The sequence below is a fragment of the Barbus barbus genome (genome assembly GCF_936440315.1).
Source record: "Barbus barbus genome assembly, chromosome: 46".
Classification (NCBI taxonomy): domain Eukaryota; kingdom Metazoa; phylum Chordata; class Actinopteri; order Cypriniformes; family Cyprinidae; genus Barbus; species Barbus barbus.
In genome coordinates, this window is record NC_136724.1 from 18,394,370 (window position 1) to 18,415,884 (window position 21,515).

At 36.2% G+C, this 21,515-nt stretch overlaps 1 protein-coding gene across 1 annotated transcript; it reads right to left on the reverse strand.

Moving 5' to 3' along the window:
* Window positions 1-1,317: 1,317 nt before the first annotated feature.
* On the reverse strand, window positions 1,318-15,975 carry LOC306864946 (noelin-3-like). Its single transcript, XM_079409260.1, has 6 exons — window positions 15,723-15,975; window positions 9,469-9,612; window positions 4,432-4,587; window positions 4,002-4,221; window positions 2,730-2,836; window positions 1,318-2,555 (listed from the first exon to the last, which is right to left on the reverse strand). Exons 1-6 carry the CDS (start codon window positions 15,789-15,791, stop codon window positions 1,878-1,880), a joined length of 1,374 nt encoding a protein of 457 aa, XP_079265386.1. The 5' UTR covers window positions 15,792-15,975; the 3' UTR covers window positions 1,318-1,877.
* Between the last annotated feature and the right edge of the window lie 5,540 nt (window positions 15,976-21,515).

Below are 21,515 nucleotides of genomic sequence, written 5' to 3' on the forward strand. Positions count from 1 at the left end.
AAGATTGAGGGAATTCTGTGCTATTGATTTTTATTCAAACTCAGAGTTTAATTTTTGTGACTTTGGAGAGATCAGAATAATTTTCATACGACTACAGTTTTCTACAGATTTGTTGTCTGAAAAAGCTTGCAAAAATGAAGTCCCAAGTAAGGCTATAACTAAATGCCTGGATATGAATATTGCCCAATAATACTATAAAATAGTAAAGTGGACCTTTTTGTGAATTTAACATCTCTTTGTGAATATAATCTCATGGGATTCATATAAAACGATTTGTGATTCTTCCACAGGCATGTTTTTTCCAGTAGGTTACAGAAAAATGGGTAAAATGGGTCTAAATATATTTGTGAAAAGGATGGAGAATAGAAATAGTATTGCATCCCACAGAGTTTCTCATTTTTTTTTGCACATTCTCTGGAATTTTAAATGAGTTTCAATGTGGAGCACAATACACATTGCCTTAACCAAAACTGTTGGGTGACTGCTGAAGAGATAATGTGAATATCAGTCTGTATTGCATTTATCATCTGATAAAACAATTTTATAAAAAAAATCTATTCAAATGCTGTAGATATTGCTCCTCCGCTGAGCTATTAGTTTTATGCATTTGTAAAATAGGCCTCATTATAATATGGTCTCAAAAATACCAAGCTCTAATAAACAATTTACAGACCCACAGGAAATTTTGGCTTCCTTTTGCAGGGGTAAAAATGTAGGAGAATATTAAATTTGGGGGTTTAAAAACTATTTAAATAAATAGTCCACAAGTAAAATTTAAATGACTTAAAATTAAGTTTGAAATGGGGTGGGGACTGCACAAATTTCAAAACTAAAAAGCTATTTAAGCTTTCTGCTAGCAGATATGTTGCAAGACTATGTCGCAAGAAATATTCATAAGAGATGCACTGCGTGTGATGAGAGGAAACAGCAGTAGTAAATCCCTGTGGGTGATCTATTCCCAGCACTGAATTGATGGCGGTAAAAGTGCATTTAAATTCCCAGTGCCCTAGCAGACAGGGATGCTTGACACAGACATGAAGGGAGAGGAAATTGCTGAGAGGAGTTGGAATCATCCCTTCCCAGCTCCCCTGCCCTTGATCTTGATTGAAAATGCCAAAGGACAGCATTCAAAGTCATCAAGTAAGAACGGCTGCCCGTAAATGAATGTGAACGCAACCGCGGTCGGGCTTGTCACAATCATCAGCAAATGACCTCATTATAACCCAGACCGAATCCTGGCGAAATTGCTCTGTGTCGCACACAGCCCTTTTCTATTCTGTTGTTTACATTTATGGATGTAGATCTGTGGCATCGTTCCAGTTGATTTATTGTTTTGTTCTAGATTTAATATAAAATATTTCCTCTCACAGTGACAATGAGTTACAATCCTTTACATAGGTTCATATTCAGGGCTCTACAGTTTGTACAACTAAACTTGACACAACATTAGGTTACCAGGAGAGTCTGGAGAAATCAAAGTCGCCAAAAAACACACCACTATATAAGAAAATGGAATTTCTGAAATACAAAGACCACGGAACGGATAACAAATGGCAAAAAAATCAGACATTCATGCAGTAGAGCAATCCGTCTGCAGCTCACCGTATGAAATATTGCAAGTAAGGCCTAACTTTCAGAGCAGCTATGAGCAGATGAATAAAAGAACTTCAAAAACCGTTCTGTTTGTAATGGCGTTGCATCATCAAGTCTTCATATGTCATCAGTCACGGCGAAACGATACTTGACTCAAACTGCAGTCTAAAGTGAAGTAAAGGCAATATATCTCATTAACTTTGGGAAAAGAACCATAAATGAGTAGAAAATAACAGCAAAAATTCAAACTGAATCGTTCTTCTTTCTTTTATCCGTTTAGTCCATTAGGAGTCGTCTTCGGTTTTGATGACATGAAAAAGCGTGACATTGAAAATGACCTGATGTCCATTGTTCCAGGCGTAAAGCGCCCGTTCTCGAGCGTTGTAGTCGAGCATGGAGATGTGAAAGTACTGGTTGTGGAACGGGATGTCCATGTACTCATACGTCGAGGTCTTTGTGTTGTACGAATAATACACCTTGGCTCCGGTCAGATGGGAATTGGTGATGTAGAGCGTGCCGCAGATCATGAAGGACTCGCCTGCGTTCCTTTTGGAGTATTCTGTGTTCCATGTCTGGAGAACTTCTAGCGTCTGTGGTTCTAACTGAGAAATCACAATGTTTCCTGCGTTCTGATTGGTGGCGTATACAGCCCACAAACCCAGCTCGTCCGCCATCAGGTCGATGTCTGAGAAGCCTCCCCAGGTGTAGGGGTAGACGTTGTGGAAGCCGGCGTACTCCAAAGCACGTTGGGCGAGAACCCGTCCGGTCTCGAAGCTGTATTTGACAATGATGTTGCTCTGCTCCTTGTTGTAGTATAGAGAGCCATTGTACACAACATGGTTGGTTCCAGCCCATTTAAAGGGAAGGTAATAGGTTCGCGATTCCAGGCCAGAGATGAAGTCTGCAATGCTTTTGTACTCTCGAACCACCTTGCTGTTGGTGTAAGTGTCCATATACCAAACCTGTGGGAATATGACAGAGTGAGATTAAAGTATGTAGATGAGCGGCACACTAAATTATTTTACACCTGGTGGAAAGCGGGAGTAAGTAATCTTGGGGAAGAAGAAGATTAATCAGGTATATGGCAGAACATCCATCAGACTGAAGAACATAGCGCCGCCTACTTCAGAACTCACCCGGTTATTTCTTGGAGATGCAAGAGGGTCGGTCATCCATGCACCAAACCGTGTTCCAGATGTCTTTATAGTAACAGGGCCGGTGATTTTCATTAATTTCCCACATGCTAGAAAAACAAAACCAAATGAATGTTCTTTATTTAAATATAATAATCTTCTATTTTTCAAAAGGCTGATTTCGTAGAAGCAATTTCATGCATTCTAAAGACTGTTGCTTTCGGTGCATGTGAAAAACAACAGCAACTCTTAATGATGTACTAGCTTAGTGCATCCAACCCCCAACGCTAGGATGTAATTATCAGAGATATTAATAACATATTGGAACATCTGTTGAATTTGCCTAACCAACTTATTAATACTGTAAGGCTTTTTAACACTTCATCTTCAGAATCACAGGTGTTATTTGAGGACTGCTGAAAACACATTGTTATTTAATTGCAAAGAAATAATTAAACCTCCAATACAGGAAAACAGAGGTTGGAGGTAAATCTGTTATTTTTGTATTTTGCTTTGGGCAGGATTTTTAATTTTTTAACTGAGACATCACTTTGTGTCTTTATTTTGCAGGCTGTATTGTAATGTACTTTAAGCAAAATGAATTTTGCTTATTGATGTACACTGTGCTATAAATGAAGGGTAAAAGGAAAAACAGGAAGTTTTTTCTTTTGAAAAAAAAAAAGATTTTCACATCCAGTGCTGTTTAATTTTGGTGTCAGTATGATTTATAAAAACAAATAAATTAAAACAGAAAACAGTTATTTTAAATTATAATAATATTTCACAATATTACTGCTTTTACAGTATTTTTTTGGTCAAATAAATGTGAAATAAATTGTAATAATGTTGAAGGACTGTTACTACAGCCATAAACATTCAGACAGATGCCTTTGGCTGTTTTGACCCATCTCATTTTTCGAGCATCCTGCCTGCCATGAATATCGCATTTTAAAGATAGCCTGTCATGTTAAAAAAAAGTCCAACTACAGTTCTATTATTTGCTTCACCTCCACCTTCATCTAGCTGTTTTTAAATAAGCTAGATGTAAATACCCCATAAGAAACTCACTGGAGCATGTGAGCCTGAATCCAAATTAAACTTGTTGGTCATTAACCAAACATTTTAGTCAATAATAGAAGATGTCGGTTACATATAGAGGTTTTGATATACCAATGTATCTTTAAATGTTCTAACAAAATGATATAATACTAGTAGAATATGGTCTCTTTAAAATTTCACAAAAATGCTTTGTGAATAGCTGTGGATTATACTTACTGAGTTTGCTCATGCAGTTTCGTAGGCGACTGTCCAGGCTGAGCACTCTCTGATAGAGCTGCTCGTAGTCATAAGCTCCCAGCTCCTCCTGGATGCCGGTCAGCACGGCAGACAGATTCCTGATTTCCTCTTTGAACTGAGAGATCAGCTTAGCATCTGTTTTGTACTGCTCTAGCACAGGAATCAATGGCTGGAGTTCATCCATACGATCGTTCAGCTCCTGTAGACACACCCACACAGATGTTGTTACGCTTTACACGTTGCTCACAATAAGCAATATCTAGCCATAAAACACATTCCATTATGTAGTTATAGTGAAATTCTATTGTACATATATTTCACCTTTTGACATAACACATGCAATATTCATGGCTAATGCTGATGTTTGCATTCCCAGCAGCAGGTCTTTTGTAACCTAATAAAAACGTACCTTAAAGTTTCTAGCCATTATAGTTTTTCTGTCCTCTTCAATTTGCCGGAACTTGGTCCGTAACCCTTTCATTTGATTTTCCATTTTCATGACATACTGAAAATCGCGCTGCGTGCGCAGATTTAGGACTTCAATTGATTGAGACATGTTCTGCACCTGTGTCACAAAACCAAGTCAGGAAGTTAGACAAAACTATATAAAATAAATAATAATAAAAAAAGATAATAATAAGCATTGTTTATTGAGCAAATCAGTATTAGAATGATTTCTGAAGGATCAAAGATTAGAATGATTTCTGAAGGATCACAGACAGGCAGCAGCTAGTGAGGCTGGGAAAATTCTCATCCAGCACCCGTACGATCAGCACTGGAGCTCCTCAGGGCTGTGTTCTCTCCCCACTGCTCTTCTCCCTGTACACCAATGACTGCACATCTAAAGTCCCCTCTGTCAAGCTCCTGAAGTTTGCAGACGACACCACACTCTTCGGCCTCATTCAGGACAGTGACGAATCTGCTTACAGACTAGTGTTGTCACGATACTGGAATTTCTAACTTCGATACGATACCTTGAAAAATATCGATATTCGATACCATTTTCGATACCACGGTGAAAAAAACTGCCACAATATTAAGGGGGTAATTTTTTTCATTTAAAGATAAATGTAACAAGCTGAGAACATGCGGTATATTTTACATGAACAAAAAAATGTCTTGAGGTACTGCATTTGTTTATTTATTTATTAATCTTTTATTAATCTTAGTTAAATGTTAATTGAAACTAACGTTTACTAATACATGTACTAATTAAAATCCAAAGTTCTATTTGTTGATATTCTCATTTGCTTCATAACCAAAATATTTCCAGATATAGGGTCCTATGAAATCCGTTTTATTTTTCCCCAAATTCAGTTTTATTTTTTTCTACATTCAATTTTTTCCATTTTAATTTTTCTGGATTCCGTTTTTTTTTTCGTTTGAATTTTTTTTAATGGTCAAATTAAATGCTATTAATCTAAAAGCATGTCTAATTCATTAAAATCATGAAAATTATACAATTTAACATTTAATTTATTAAAAGTGTAACAAAAATGACACGTTTAGGGCCGTATGAAATGTTTTATTTTATGTTTTATTGTTACCAAATTCTGTGTTTTAGCATGTCTATTATTTGAATGCATACAAACAATTTTTATTTATTCTTACAGTAGCCTTATGAAATGTGTTTTCCCCCTCAGAAATTCTGTGTTGTTTAAATTTTACTGGATATCAGATGAAGGCATAAAACAATTTTAATTAATTTATATTTGAATTAATGAAAATTAAACATTTACATTTTTGGCAAATGAAGGGGATTTACTATTAAAATTAAAATATTTTGTGATTATTTCTTTTTTTTAAATTAACAGTAGTAGTATTATGTACATTCTACTAAATAATAGTAATATAGCCTATTTCTGGCACACGGTCTTTAATAGGCTAAGTTAAACCGAACTTTTATTTTGACGGGTTGCCGTGAATACCTTTAAAGTTCTGTGTGTGTATGGTATGACGCTAGTTTTACTCAAATTAAATGGTAAAATGCTGGTAAAGTGCCTTTCAGATCAGTTCTGGAGATATTGTTGATGTATTTATGTCCTCATTGAGACGGCAGACGCTGAAATCACCGCGAGCGCCACATTAGTAAACAAAACTGCACGTGCAGCACATTCACACAGAGAAGCGCAGAACATGCAGGATTCATATTTAAATCGACTTTTGCAGCTCAATATTTACAGATACTAGTCCATATCGCGATTTGATTTAAGTGTAATGACCTACTTTTGATTAATTCATCCAAACTTTGACAAATTCCGTGACATTCCGCGTTAAACTGTAATTTCCGTGTTTATGACTGGATTCCGTGCGCGTTCTCTGCATCGCGGAGATCATATATCCCTACAGATAGCGCTCCTGCTGTGTTCTTTAACAACCAGAGCAGTCATCTTTCTATTCACTTCACTTTTGCTATTTAACCAGAGCAAAGGAGACGAGTGCGGTCACGTGTGGTGCTTGTCCACGCGCCTTTGGAGAGAAGTGAAAGTGACAGCTCGGCTAGTATCGGTGTATCGATACTTCGGGAAATTAATATTGGTACCGTTCAGATATTTCAGTATCGATATTTATCGAAATATCGATATTTTTGACAACACTATTACAGACAGGAGGTTAAGGAGCTGGCTGTCTGGTGCAGTCTTAACAACCTGGAGCTCAACACGCTCAAAACTGTGGAGATGATTGTGGACTTCAGGAGAACCCCCCCTGCACTCCCCCCACTCACCATCATAAACAGCACTGTACACAACTGTGGAGTCATTCAGATTCCTGGGCACCACCATCTCCCAGGACCTGAAGTGGGACAATCACATTGAGTCCATTGTGAACAAGGCCCAGCAGAGGTTGTACTTCTTTCGCCAGCTGAGGAAGTTCTACCTGCCACAGGAGCTGCTGAAACAGTTCTACTCTGCCATCATTGAATCCGTCCTCTGCACTTCAATAACTGTCTGGTTCAGCTCAGCTACCAAATCTGACCTCCAAAGACTACGGAGGGTAGTGCGGTCTGCTGAGCGAATCATTGGTACAACCCTCCCCACTCTCCAAGAACTGTACTTATCCAGAGTGAGCAAAAGGGCTGGCAAAATCACTCTGGACCCCTCACATCCAGCACACTCCCTCTTTGAACTGTTACCACCTGGTCGACGCTACAGAGCTCCGAGCACCAGAACGGCCAGGTACAGGAACAGTTTCTTCCCTCAGGCAATCCATCTCATGAACACCTGACAATAATTGTGGAACACACACTATTTATGCACTTATTTATCTAACACACATACTTAGTCTACATTTCAATTTGCACATAATATACCTGTACATACAACTGTCTATTGTTTTATATATATATATATATATATATATATATATATGTACATACAATTGTCAATTTGTATATTTTTATTCCTTATTTACTTAATTTTTTAAATTCTTTTTATTATCTGTGTTTTTTGTTCTGTTACTGTCATTCTGTTGTACTGTGGAAGCTTTTGTCACGAAAACAAATTCCTTGTATGTGTAAACACACCTGGCAATAAAAGCTCATTCTGATTCTGATTCTGATGCTAAAGCCTGGAGTAATGATGCTGAAAATTCAGCTTTGCCATCAAAGGAATAAATTTCATTTTTTTTAAATATTCAAATAGAAAGCAGGTATTTTAAATTGTAATAATATATCCCAATTTTACTGTTTTTACTCTATTTTTTATTAAATGAATGCAACCTTGGTGAGCATAAGACACCTTTTCACCAAAAAAAAAAATCTTACTGACCCCAAACATTTGAACTTCAGTTTACAGTACATTTTTGTTTGTTCTGTTCCTTAACAGCAACTGCTCGCCATTTTTTTTTTTTATGGAAACAGTGTGTTACTTGGGCTTCATGAGGGTGAGACGATGAATTTATTATTGTGTGATCTCCATTCCACCTCAGCAGTTCTGCGTAAGACATAATGGGAAGCACTTTCCAAAGACACATTTCTTTGCATAAGTTATGGATAAACTAACTACAATTAATGAATCTTTAAAAAGTGGCTGATAAAAAAACCCCTAAACAGTCGCTCCAATCTCACTGTGTTTGTCCCCGTCAAACAGTCTGATTAGCTACCTTGACTGGGGCGCGAGAAAAGCGGAAATCCATGAATCATGAATGAGAGTCGTCCTCTGTAGGGCCCGACTTTCTTTTCAGGCTATAGGGAAAATGTAGGCGTTAATAAATGTACATATCAATATTAACGGCAGTCAGGCTCCCGCTGGATTGAAGCATGTATCATTTATCATAAAATCAGGTATTAATGACCTGCATAAAATCAGCCTCTTGCAAACACAGTTGAAGCACCCATCAATGCTTTTTCTTTTTTACTATGTGTGTGTGTGTGTTTAAAGGTCCTAAGTGGGAATGAGACTGATAAAAGAGGATAAAAACTGATGGGGGAGGGGAATATGTAATGTGTGACTGAAAGACTCAGAGAAAGAAAGAGCAAAAGGACGTGTGTGTGTATGTCAGTATTAGTGGCAGGCTACAGTAGCTCCAGAAATGTGTGAGTCCCTGAGGCAAAACAGTACATTAGTTGTCCACACAATATATACTAGCCAAATGATGTCTGTGTGTGTGTTGATAGAAAGAACAGAGAGCGAGAAGAAATGCAGACAGAAAAAAAAACTTGTGCTATTACTGGGCTTTACGATAATTTGAATATTCAAATTATTTTCGCAATGCATGTGCTAGCGATATACAGTAAAACTAAGAAACTAATAGCATTAAATATGTTAAGTATTCAGTTGCATAAATGGCATTAGAGTTGTACGTTTGATTCATTGTGTGTATATGTGCACTACTGCACGATTTTTGGTAGGTGAGAAGCATCATTTGCCTATCAAGGCTGCATTTATTTGATCAAAAATACAGTAAAACTGTAAAACTTTGAAATATTAACATTTAAAAGTTTCTTTTATAATAAGTTTTTTTATTCCTGTCAAAGCTGAATTTTCAGCAGCAAATACTTCGTATTGTCTTCAGTATCACATGATCCTTTAGAAATCATTCTATTAATAATAATAATAAAAATAATATGTTGATTTACTGCTCAAGAAACATTTATTTTTGTTATCAATGTTGTAAACAGTTATGCTGCTTAATACTTTTTTGGAAACCGTAATACATTTTTTTTCAGAATTCTTTGATCAACAGAAAGTTCAAAAGAACAGCATTTATTTGAAATGTAATTTTGTATGTAAAAGTATTTACGGTCACTTGATCAATTTAATGAATTTTATTTCTTGCTAAATAAAAGTATTTATTTCTTTAAAAAAGGTCTTACTGACCCCAAACGTTTTAATGGTGTATATATACTGTAAATATGTTTCTCCAGTATAGAGTGTGATGAGATGTGATGTGAGTGAGATGTATATGAACAAAGAAGTGCGATAAAATGTGTGTTTATGCATGAGACCTTCTCCAGTAGCTGTCGGAGCTGTCTGCTCTTGGCATCCCTGGAGCAGAGGTTTTGTTCCGGTGCGACCACAGTGCAGATACAGCGTCCGTCAGCATCCTGTGCCGAACTATACACCTGCCATCCTTCCTTGGGACCAATCGTCTGACGAGACACACACATATGCTTTAAAAGACTAGTTCACCCAAAAAAAGTCAATTATGTCATCATTCACTCATCCCGATATCTTTCCAAAACAATATGATATGACATTGACAGTATGATACTCTTCTGCTTGAAAGAGAAAACTGTTTTCCATAGTCTTTTCCATGCCGTTAAAAAGAAAAGGGACACTGATGCCTCAAAAACAACACAAAAGCACCATAAAAATACTCTTAAGTGGTCCATATGTGTTATTCACCTTGTCCAAAGTTGTACAATAGCTAAGTTGAATTATGTATTGTATTATTTACTAAATGAATAATGATTGAATAAATTATCACTACTACTGCTACTAATAAAAGTGATAATTGTTACTATATTTTTTTGCTTTTTTAATACTACTACCAATAATAAAAATGTAGCATTATTATTTAGTGATAATCTTTACCAGTGAGCGATTAACTGTTGTAACCATGTCAGTTAACTTGAGAGCCGAATCAGCCCGATTCCTCAATAACTTGAATTAGGTGTTTTATCATAAAGATCCAAATAATTTTTTTTTTGTTTGTTTAGGCATTGGACTTTGACGCTTTTCATGAAAATGCTAAGGAAAACTAGGGCAGATGTCAAGATTTCCAGTGAATTTTCATCTATTTGTTGCACAAAGCTATCATACAGTAAGACTTCAAAAGACTAAATATTTCAAGTCATATGGACTGCTTTTGCATCATTTCTGAAGCTTGAAAGCTTTTAAGCTTCTTCAGAAAAAGTCATAGTTTGGGGGGAACTGTCTCTTTTACTTATCATTGAACTCATTTATTTTATTGTGCTGTAGGCAGGTAAATATGACAGATTTTATCCATTGAGTGAATCTAATAAGGAATGTCATTTTAAATTATATTTCTTATGCAGCCTTTAGATCACCTTTAAATACAAGGCTACAGTGTGAATGCTAAAACCCACACTTGTCTTTTATATAAAGCAGGCAAAGGCCTTGCTAACTTAAAGACTTGTTTTTGACTATAACAGTCAAGCAGGCGTGCCATTACCCCCAGACGGCAGTTTCTCAGGAGATGAATGAAATAAATCGCTTGGGTGGACTGAAAAGCCAAGGAGGCCACATCATAAACCTGGTTTTATTTGAAATACTGGACCTGAGTGCCTGTGACATCATAAAGTGGGCGTGTCCCTGTCAGTCACAATAATGCCAGTGTTCTCTCACTCTAATCCACTTGTGCTGTAACTGATCCAGTTCCCCAGCTTTGATGTATAATTTGTACAGTCGAGTCTGAGAGTTGATATGCGAGACATGTAACTGTGCACTCAATGGATCCACAAATACAAGCAGGGTTTTAAAAAATAAACAAAAACAATACAGGAAGAAAGAACTGGGATAGCGAAAAGACAGGATGGAAAACGATAGGGAGGTTTTGAGGATTCACTTGAGAGAACAAAAAGATAAGCTGAGGACAGAGGCATCCCGTGTCATACATGCATGTGCACACACTGATTTTACTGCTGCCATCCTTGACTGCCTCCGCTTCTTTTTTTCCCCCTACCACTGGTACATATTTTCAATTTCTTAAAAAACATTCTCTTCTCCATTTAAGATTTTTTTGTGCAAGTTTGACATTGCTGTTACACAACAGTTCAATTAACAAGACGTTAATACTGAGTAACTTATATTTTAGACACAAAATTGCTAGTTGTAGCCATTGCCTGTGTTGCTTAGGCCAAATGAAGCCTAATGCATTACTTAATCAGTCATTATTGTTGAAGGAATCAAATTAATTAACTGAATGACTGATATTTTTTTTTTAGTTTCTGAATGAATGTGATTTTTAAGAATCAGGTGAATTAATAATAACTCGCTTACAAAGAAGGTCACTATATTTATTTCCTGAATGAATTTTATTTTGAAACAAATCTGTACATTATTGATTCAATGACTTATAAAGATGGTCACTTGTTTTGATCCTGAATTAATCAGTTTTGAATAAATCAGTTGACTAAATTCATTACAAAGATGGCTGTTTGTTTCATTCAAACCTTAGTGTTTTTTGAATGAATTGGTTAAGTGTATAATTCAATGACTCACATATAAAAGCAGTCTTATTTCATTCCTGAATAATTTAGAGTTTTGAATGAATCGGTTAAGTGATTGGTGATTCGTTCATAAAGGCAGACACTAGTTTTGTTTCTGAATGGTGCTTTTTTTTTTTTGAATGAATTGGTTGAGAGAATGGCAACTCGTTCATAAAGACAGCCACTAGTTTCATTCCTAAATGAGTTTGAGTTTTGAATGAATCAGTTGAATGAATGATGACTTACTCGTAAAGACCATCACATCTTTCAGTCCTGAATGAACTGGTATTTTGAACAAATCAGCTGAATAAATCGATTGACTCGCTCATAAAAATGGCCACTACTCATGTTCATAAATAAATTGGTTAAGGGTATAATTCAATGACTCATAAAGGCAATCTTGTTTCATTCCTGAATGAATTGCAAGTAAATGGTGACTTGCTCATAAAGACAGCCACTATAGTTCCGTTCCTGAATTGATTCGCTCACTTATAAGGCGATCACATGTTGCCACCTACTTGCAAAACTATATAAGTTGCATACAGAGCGACTGAAAAATCCCCACCACTTATGCACAGACGGACAGCCTGTCTAAACCAGTAGTGAAATTGCTTCTATTTTGCATTGCAGTATTTTCTGAAAGAGTATTTTATGATAAATGCAGTGTAAGGCAGTTATACATGTACCTTACATTACAACATCAGCAGTATCTCAACAAAGCACTTCAGTTATGAAATGATGGATTCTTTTACAGTCACACAGAGTACGACATTCACTTCCATTTAAGTCGATGAAAACAAATCGCACATGCCATCCAAACAGAGAGAGAGATTTGAAAAACAGAATATATCACTACTACAGAGCGTGGAGGAATATACAATGACCATCCAGGTACAGATGATCATGTCTTTTAAATGGACTCCCATTTCTGTCCTGATGGTGGAAATCATGTTTTTAAAATGACTGTTATGACTATAGTTCATTTGAAAAAGTTTGGTGGGGAAAAAATGTGTAAAGTTGTACATTTGTGGGTGTGCTGCTCACGCACTAGTAAATGCAGGGGTTCATGTCTGATATTTGTACTGTGATAATTAAATACAAAGCAGAGAAAACAGTCCTCTAATCTTTTGTTCTCACTAGTATTTGGCCCTGCCATGCTTTGCATCAAGTGCTGGTATCAACAACACCTGTTTGAAAATTAAAAGGCTTAGCCTGCTGCTTACAGAAATTGCAATTATTTTTTTCTTTCTCCCTTTCTGTGGCTTGCTTACTCTTGCTTTCTTGTGCTCTGAACTCTAGACTATATATCCATATCTGAGTACACTTCTGAAAGCTAGCAAGGCATAAAAAGATAAAAGAAAGGCTTTCATTCATTATCAGCCATCTTTGTAAAGTCTCAGCGATAAATCTGTAGAGTAAAAAGTGAGGGTGTGACAGTTCGTGCATAGCAGATATTTTGCAAAGGTAAATGAAAATACATGTGTATGCGGTGACTTTCATTCATTTGTTGTTGTTCGTAATGTTTGGATTAGAAAAGTAGATAGCCAGCAAACATATCTCTTGAGATTTCATAAAGCCAGCTATGCTCTGGGTATCTTTTATGAATGTCACGTATAGGCTACATCAATATTTTGAGTGTATTCTGGGTCAGATGGCGAAAGATATTCACAACTGTTATTTTAGTACCATTGAGATACAGAATAGTTTTATCATTTTAATGAGTTTTTATTGTTGTGTTTATTATATATTTTTTTAAATATATCAATATAGATTTAATTCATTACTATTTCTGTTTTAGTTTTAGTTTTAGTTATTTTAGTACATCAAGTTAAACTAAATGAAAATGACCATTTTTTTTCCTTGGCAACTGGCTGAAATAAAATATGTTTTTGTATATTTTATTTTATTTCAAATAATGCAGATGTTTATGGTTTTTGTATTTTTGTGAACTGTAATAACCCTGATTCACAGCGCCATATTAAGAAACATAATGACACTGGATCAATGCATGACTCAATTGACTTTTCCATTCAAACTCATACAAAAACGTCCTGCTATAAAACAAAACTCTGAATGCTAAATGAGGTGAAGGTTTGTATTATTATGGATCCCTTCACCAACATTAGAAAGCTGTATCCCGTAAGGTGTGTAATGCAATTTGTCACCATAAAAAGCACATTTCAGCACGTCAAATTAATCATCATGAATCACTCATCCCACAAGCAACAACAATGTAATTAGAAGCCCATTACGCTAACGTCCATTCAGTTTCATAGTCAAACAGCTCAAACACCCTCTTGCTGGGGTCTATGGGGGATTTGCAATTTTCTTTTGTGTGAGTGTTTATTTATGGACCTTTTGACATTCTGAAGAATTTCTATGGGGAGGTCAAAAAGCCAGCATAGAACTACTAGCAAAGCTGTTCATTGTTTAAACAAATGGTTCTGACTAAAAGCAATTCACTGTCTAGTCCATGCAGACATGTCTGTATGTGATTAGTTCACTTCAGCACCACGGCAGTGTGGACAGCTCCTATGACTAAACAGCTGAAGCACATCACTACACTCATTTCAGCACTTGTTACATCTCATCATGGGCTTTGTTTTTTTCAGCAGAAGAATCTTTAAATGAAAATGTCATGCAGTTTTATTTGAAAACACTGGATGAACAGAGATAATTGCTTAAAAAATCAGTACATTTCATTCAAATGCGATTCGCAAACTAAGTGTAATATATATATATTTTATTATATATTGTATTTGAATTTTATAAGTTATAATAATAATATATATCCATATTATTTTATTAATATTTTAATACCAAAATTTACCATTTTTTGTTTTTAAGGCTATAATCACTTGAATATGACTGAATACGACTGTGTAAATCTAACATAATGCAAATAAGCAGTTTTAAATTTACATGCATTTCCTTTCAGTCTCATTCGTCCCCTTCCCAGGGTGCACTGGGGCGTGAATAATTATGGTTGCGTTTCTAACCGTTTACCAGTGATATTTAAGCTTGTTGGTTTGTGCATCTGTTTGCATTTAAAATGATCAGATTGTTGTTACCTTGTCTTGTTTCATCTGTGCATTACATTCTAGGTACTCTTTTTGTCACATTTATGTGATGAGTATTTCAATAGACAAGCTCTGGGCTTTTCAACAAAGAAAACAGTTTGCTTATCATCTGATACAGCATTTTCAAAAATATTCTTAGTTAATCAATATAATTGAAACAAATTTGTGGAAAGTGGAAGTTGTTTTGCAACAACAGAAATGTTCATTTATTAATTTTTTTCTGTTCTATGCAGTTGCTCATTTTGATTATTCACTTTTGTGGAGCCCATTTGATTAATATTTTTAAACATTTTATTTAATTAATAATATTACTTTATATAGCTTCCTCTGTCATTTTTACAGTGACAGGTTATTTTGCTTATTTACTGTGCTGGGCAGTGGACCAGAATTTAGCATTACACCATTATATTCCCTGGCTGGTGAAATCACATCATAAGTATGCATCTTATGAATCCACACTGGCGACAATGTAAAAAAAAATACAAAAAATAAAATCTATATATAATCTATTTCACATTTCCAATGCTTATAAATATCTGCTGCATGTCACTTTTTCTGTTTGTAACTCACTAATGTAATGCATTCCCAGCAACATTGGAAAACATCTGGAAAGCCAAATGGTGCTTCATGCTTGAATAAACCAAAGTTTATTATCTGTGGACCTCAAATGTAATAGAATTTATTTTCCTACAACACGTACATACCACCTAGTATATGATGCATAATACTGAGGACTCCAGGACCCTATGAAATTTTGTTAAACAATTCTATACCAAATTACATCTTTGAAGCGGCAGTAGGCAACTTGCTCTAATTTAAAATAATAAATCATTTATTTGCCACTAAAGCTTATGTAGTCAGTTTCAGATATGCTCGCACAGAGAAACAAAAATCAAGAAATGCATTATCCTGAAATGTTTTAGCTTGCAACTCATCACATCAACTTACCATGGATGGATACAGTCCGAAGACAATGAGGAAAAGCAGGGGATTTAATGCACCGAACAGAAGGATCATGCTGTCACGGCTCTATAGCACTTTTCTAGCGTTAATATAGCGTCCTCGGCGTGGCAGATGATGCCCGAAAAGAACAGGGCGGATAGATCCACATTCATTACCGTGCTGCTCCGCCGCGCAGTCAATACTGAGCGCGCGCTGTCCAAAGTTACGACCGCACGCGCATGAGGATTCAACAAACAGTGCGCGAGAGCATCCAACACTACCAAGGAGACCTTCACAGCGGATGTGACATCATTTGATTATTCCAAACGTTAACTTGGCGAGTGCATGCGGCCACTGCAGCGTTAATGCACACTATAGTTCCAAATGCGCAACACTTAGCTCTGTGAGCTGAAATGGTCATGTTGTCACGGTCGCCTGTGGTTCTTAGGGCAAACGTGCACGGATAAAGTTCCACCTGCAATTGTATTTAGGCTACAGTGGGCTCCAAATGTCTGTGACCAGATAAAAAAAAAAAAATCTGTTTTGTTTAAACATTAAAATGAAGTTGTCTTTATTTATATATATGAATGAATGAAGTCATTAAATTTTGCATTGCATTCATTCAAAACTCTAAAAAACATTTAACCCACAAATACATGTACTTTTAGAGTAAAATGCTGCTAAAAGCACAAGCGGGAAGGTGGTAAACAGTAATAGGATGTTCCCAAATGTTTCTGGTTTAAACATCAAATTTGATTATTTTGTTTATTTTTTTTCCCCAGTACTTTAAAGCAACTGTATGTAGTTTTGTGGATTTTTGCGACCCCATTTGGAGCCCCCTACAATTAAATGAGTGGAAATCACTGTTGTAAATATACATGTAGGTATGTACAGTACGATACAGTTGCAATACATACATAATCAACGTAGTTTTGGCTCATACAGTTGTACAGGCAATCTGATTATAATTCAAATTTAAAGACAGAAATTAAACTAAAACATTTTAAGCTGAAGGATTTTTACAATGTTTTTTCTCCATTATTTCAGTGATGTCACCTTGGTGCTTTGTGTCTGTACAAAATAATGAAGAGTGTCTACATGTGTTTATTAGTCATGGCTCATGGAAAGGTTAAGTTTGATGAACTTTAATCATGTGGCCTTCTATTTTACCACCTTCATTATTATAGTGAATGTTAGTATAGTTTAAAGTGCAAAGCAGATATTAGTAGTTGAATTAAGTTCTTATATAACAATGTTAATAAAATAAATGCTTATAAAGTTACAAATAATTCTTCAATTTAACTTCTCAAATTATTTTGCTGGTAATACAATGCAGTTCTGACAGAGACAGAATGTACTTACATACAGCATCCTAAAGTGTTAATGATTTATGCAAAATGAATGCCGAACAGCCACATCTGTTGAACTGATGTCCACGAGGGATGTCTACATGAGATTCATTCAGGCAAAGGTGGTTACTCAACACATCTACCGCCAAGATAATGTTTCAATATGACACAGTGGACGTTCTTTAAAGACCTGGTCATACATTGTTATAGATAACTACTACTTCCTTTCTTGTTTGGATGAATGTAGTTTTTAACCACCTGCATTTTACTCACTTTTTGTAAATGTTAGTCACATCAGTTAATTATACAGCCAACAGCATAATTAGACCCTACTCCGGTATCATGTAGAGCAAGAAAAAGCTTTCCATGAGAGTTTACAGCTTGGCTAAGACAGCAGCTTCCAATTCAAGCTAATACTAATAAATACTAAAGCAGTTAAGAAATGACAGTTTCTATATAAAGATTGTTGATTCGCTTTCAGGCTCATATCCTGAGCTGCTTTCTCTTCTGAAAAGTTGTTGTTACTCTAGTTAACGAAATAATACAAATCAAAGTTATGAAAGTTCTCTGCCGTACATGGTATAATGGTTGTCGGATGATTTTGTTCACATACAGCAAATCCTCATCGTGGGCAAATTATGCTCGGCAAACAATTTGAGTTCATCGGTGGCAGAGTGTCTTGTTTGAGGAAGGTAAATTGGAGAAATTCTCATCTCGCGTCTATTTGCACATACAGCCTTCTGTGAGAAAACAAAGTCAAGTGTTTGAAAATGAGCTTTTGTTGAATCTTTCTCTGCATGTTTATGTAAAACTTATTGTAATTTTCCCTTTCATATTTCACTTGCATTATTCATAAGTCTATCAGAGGACTCTATAAAACTGTTTACTTTTGCTAATGATCAGGAGACAGTGTTGTTCCTTACAAATTCTCCTCCTGCTTGTCTTCCTGTCTGTTCAGTTCACTCTTGAACACTTACATACCAATAAGGCAAAGTTTGAGTCCTCCTGGTCTGTATTTGGCTTGTGCGTGTTGCGGCCTAGTGTTAATGAGCCGCCGAGCACCTGAGCTTCCCACACCACCTCACGATCATATTAATCTCACTTGCCCTCCTTGATCTTTTCTCGCTCACCCATTCTCCTTTCCATGTGACTTGGCATGGTGTCTTCTCTCTCTCTTATTCATTATTGCTTTACTCAAGAGTTCAGTTGCTCAGCAACACCTGATTTTGTACATTTCTGAGTAATTTTGTTTTACTAAAAAGCTAAAGGCACAGTTTTGTCCTGCAGGCCATCTCGATTATCTATACTGTTTTCCAGTCCAGGGTCAGAATTAATCTTGTGTGTCATTCTTTTAAAGAGTAGTTCACCCAAAAGGTCATCCAAGATGTAGATGAGTATGCTTCTTCATCAGAACAGGTATGGAGAAATTTAAGATTGCATCACTCTCTCACCAATGTATGCTCTGCAGTGAATGGGTGCCGTCAGAGTCCAAACAGCTGATTAAAACATCACAATAATCCACAAGTAATCCAGTCTATCAATTGACATCTTGTGAAGTGAAAATATGTGTGTTTAGAGCTATTTTGGATAGTTTTCACTTGTAAACAGTGCTTGATCTGTACATATTTCTCTTCTGATTCAGACGAGAATACTTTTTCACTAGAAAAAGCAATATGGATAGAGGACTCATATTTTATCTTGAAGCAATGGATTAAAGTTAAAAACATTTTAATGATGGATTTGCCAACAAAAATGCAGCTTTTCACTTCACAAGACGTTAACTGATGGATTACTTGTGGAATATTGTAATGTTTTTATCAGCTATTTGGACCCTCATTCTGACGGCACCCATTCACTGCAGAGCATCCATTGGTGAGCAAGTGATGTAATGCTAAATTTCTCCAAATCTGATGAAGAAACAAACTCATCTACAACTTGGATGACCTGAGGATGAGTAAATTTTCATTCTTTCATTCTTGGGTGAACTGTTCCTTTAATGTGTAGCAAATACACATTTAAATATAAATATATATATATATATACAGTGTATCACATTTTCTTTACCTACATGTAAGGGCCTTTGATGTCTAATTACCACCGGTTTCTGCAAGAGGAATCTAATGCAGAATAAACAAGGAACATTATTTTTCCCTGGAGTCATTCTCCAGTAACAGGCCACAATTTAGCAGTACACAGGCTGCTGGAAAAATAACAACTACTGCATCACATGCATACACAAAAACTCCCAAGATTCATATTTACATTGCTGTATGATTAATAATAACATTATAAATTAATCAGTAGTGCAAAATGTCTGGAAACAAATGTTATATGCTGCACTAGTGGCTTTTGAAAATTAATAAACAAAACTTTATTAAACCACAGAAGCTCAAGTGTACTGGTACTGCACTAATTACCGCAGCGAGTCGCAGGAGGAACCCAATGCAGCAAAAAACAATTTTTTCCTGCCTGAGCCGCTCTCCAGTGACAGAGCACAGGGAAGCAGTGTGTCCAGACAGAAATGATTACCTGAAACGGTAATTTTGCACCAGCACTTCTAAAATTATTATGGATTTTAAATGCGAGTTTGTTAGTAGTTGATTTTGGTATTGATTTTTTTTCAGTCATGCAGGTTTAATTTAGGTTTATCACTGTTTAATATCTGAAAAAAAAAAAAAAATTCCTGGAAGAGTGACACTGGAGAAATGGGATGGGTTTCAGTATTTGAGATATTAGTGGAGTGTTTGAAAGCTTGTGTATTTATTAGTGGCATTGCATTGAGATATAATCTTGTGCGGTCGCAGCTATCTGCAGTAGCACATACTGATTCAAAACAATGATACAAACACCAAGAAATGCAGAAAACAAAAGCAGCTACTTTCCCTCTCATAAATCACTGAAAACCTCTTTTCCATTACAGCTGAACAAATAACATCTCCATATTACAAACACCTGAAGCACCGGGAGGCTTCTGCAACAGTCGATGTTCTATAATAATCAAATTTTTGCTTTATGACAACATTCAGCTTTGTCGAGGGAAAGATTGACAGTATCCGAAAAAAGTGAGAGACAAAGAGAACATGCGGATGGAATGGAGCAAAGGCAGTTAAAGGTGGGGTGTGTAATTTTCGCTTCATTAATACTGTATATTCAGTATGTGAGATTTGGAATAGTGAATGCCAAATTATAATATTTTGAAAGCAGTATTGCCTAATATTTCAGGTGGATTGTCTAAGTATGTAAAAATAATCTTTTTTTATTATTATTATTTTTTTTAAGTCTGTTAACTGAGAGCAATATTGCTCAAATAATTGATTTATTCAAATATTTTACATTTTATAGTGGTTAACAGACAAAGTGCTTGTCATTTGACGGTTGAACTTGAAACTAGTTATAAGACTGTTTAACTCCTACATACAGTATAAAGCATACGTGGGAATTTTATTATGTGGTAATTTGTCCCATTACTACCATAATACATACTACAACCTACATACTTTCCATTCACGAGCGAAGTACATAATTGTAGTGCATAGTAACAGTGAGCGAATTATGATGCAGCCAGTGAGCTGTTAAACTGATTTCCACTGTCTCTCCTTTTCTCTTTCCTCTCTCTCACCTCGGCAGAAAATGAATAACGGCAATTTATTCCAACACGGAGTTTGGTCAGCCCATCCCATGATGCACATCTCAATCATCCCCGTCATTATCCTGTGCTGATTAGTTTAAACAAAGTGTCGACAGAGCGCATCAGGGAGAAACAGCTCTCAGGGGTACTTTCGTTTAAACCCCCAGCATGGTGCAATGCATCCAAATGCCTCCTTACATCACTGTTTGCCTGCAGGGATGAGGAAGATATGGTTGATCTTCCTCATACCCTGTGTTGAATTCTACAGGCTCTCCTGTGCGCCTGCTTCACAGATCCTCGCTCAAACAAAAATGGCTGAAGGAGTGATCTGTCTCACGGCCCATCAGACCGAGGCATCCTGTTTCTGTTGTTGAGGTACTGCTTCATGCTTGCACGGGGGATTCGGCGAATCCCTTTGTTCCCAATTTCCTCCTTCCTGTTTTTTCTTTTCTTTTCCCTCCTCTACTCTCGCCCCCAGTGGAATCAGAGTTCTTCTCACACAATTGCTGGTTTTTAGGAAGGCTTATTTTAAAAAGTTATTCTTTCATTCGCCCTCCCTCTGGGCTCATAGTCTGACTTTCTGTAACTGATCCAGAGAGGTCACGTTTGATCTTACATAAAAACAGACAGAGCAATGTTTTAAGAAAGTTTTCTAGAAAGTTCAGAACTTACTGAGTCATACTGTAAATGTCCCTTATTGCACAAAACCTACCTGACTCCTTGTTTTAGTGGAGGCTTGCAATCTAATCGTATACTGGAGTCAGCCTGTCTATAAGGACTCAGATTTCAACAAATATATTCTGACCGTAGGACTGGGCACAG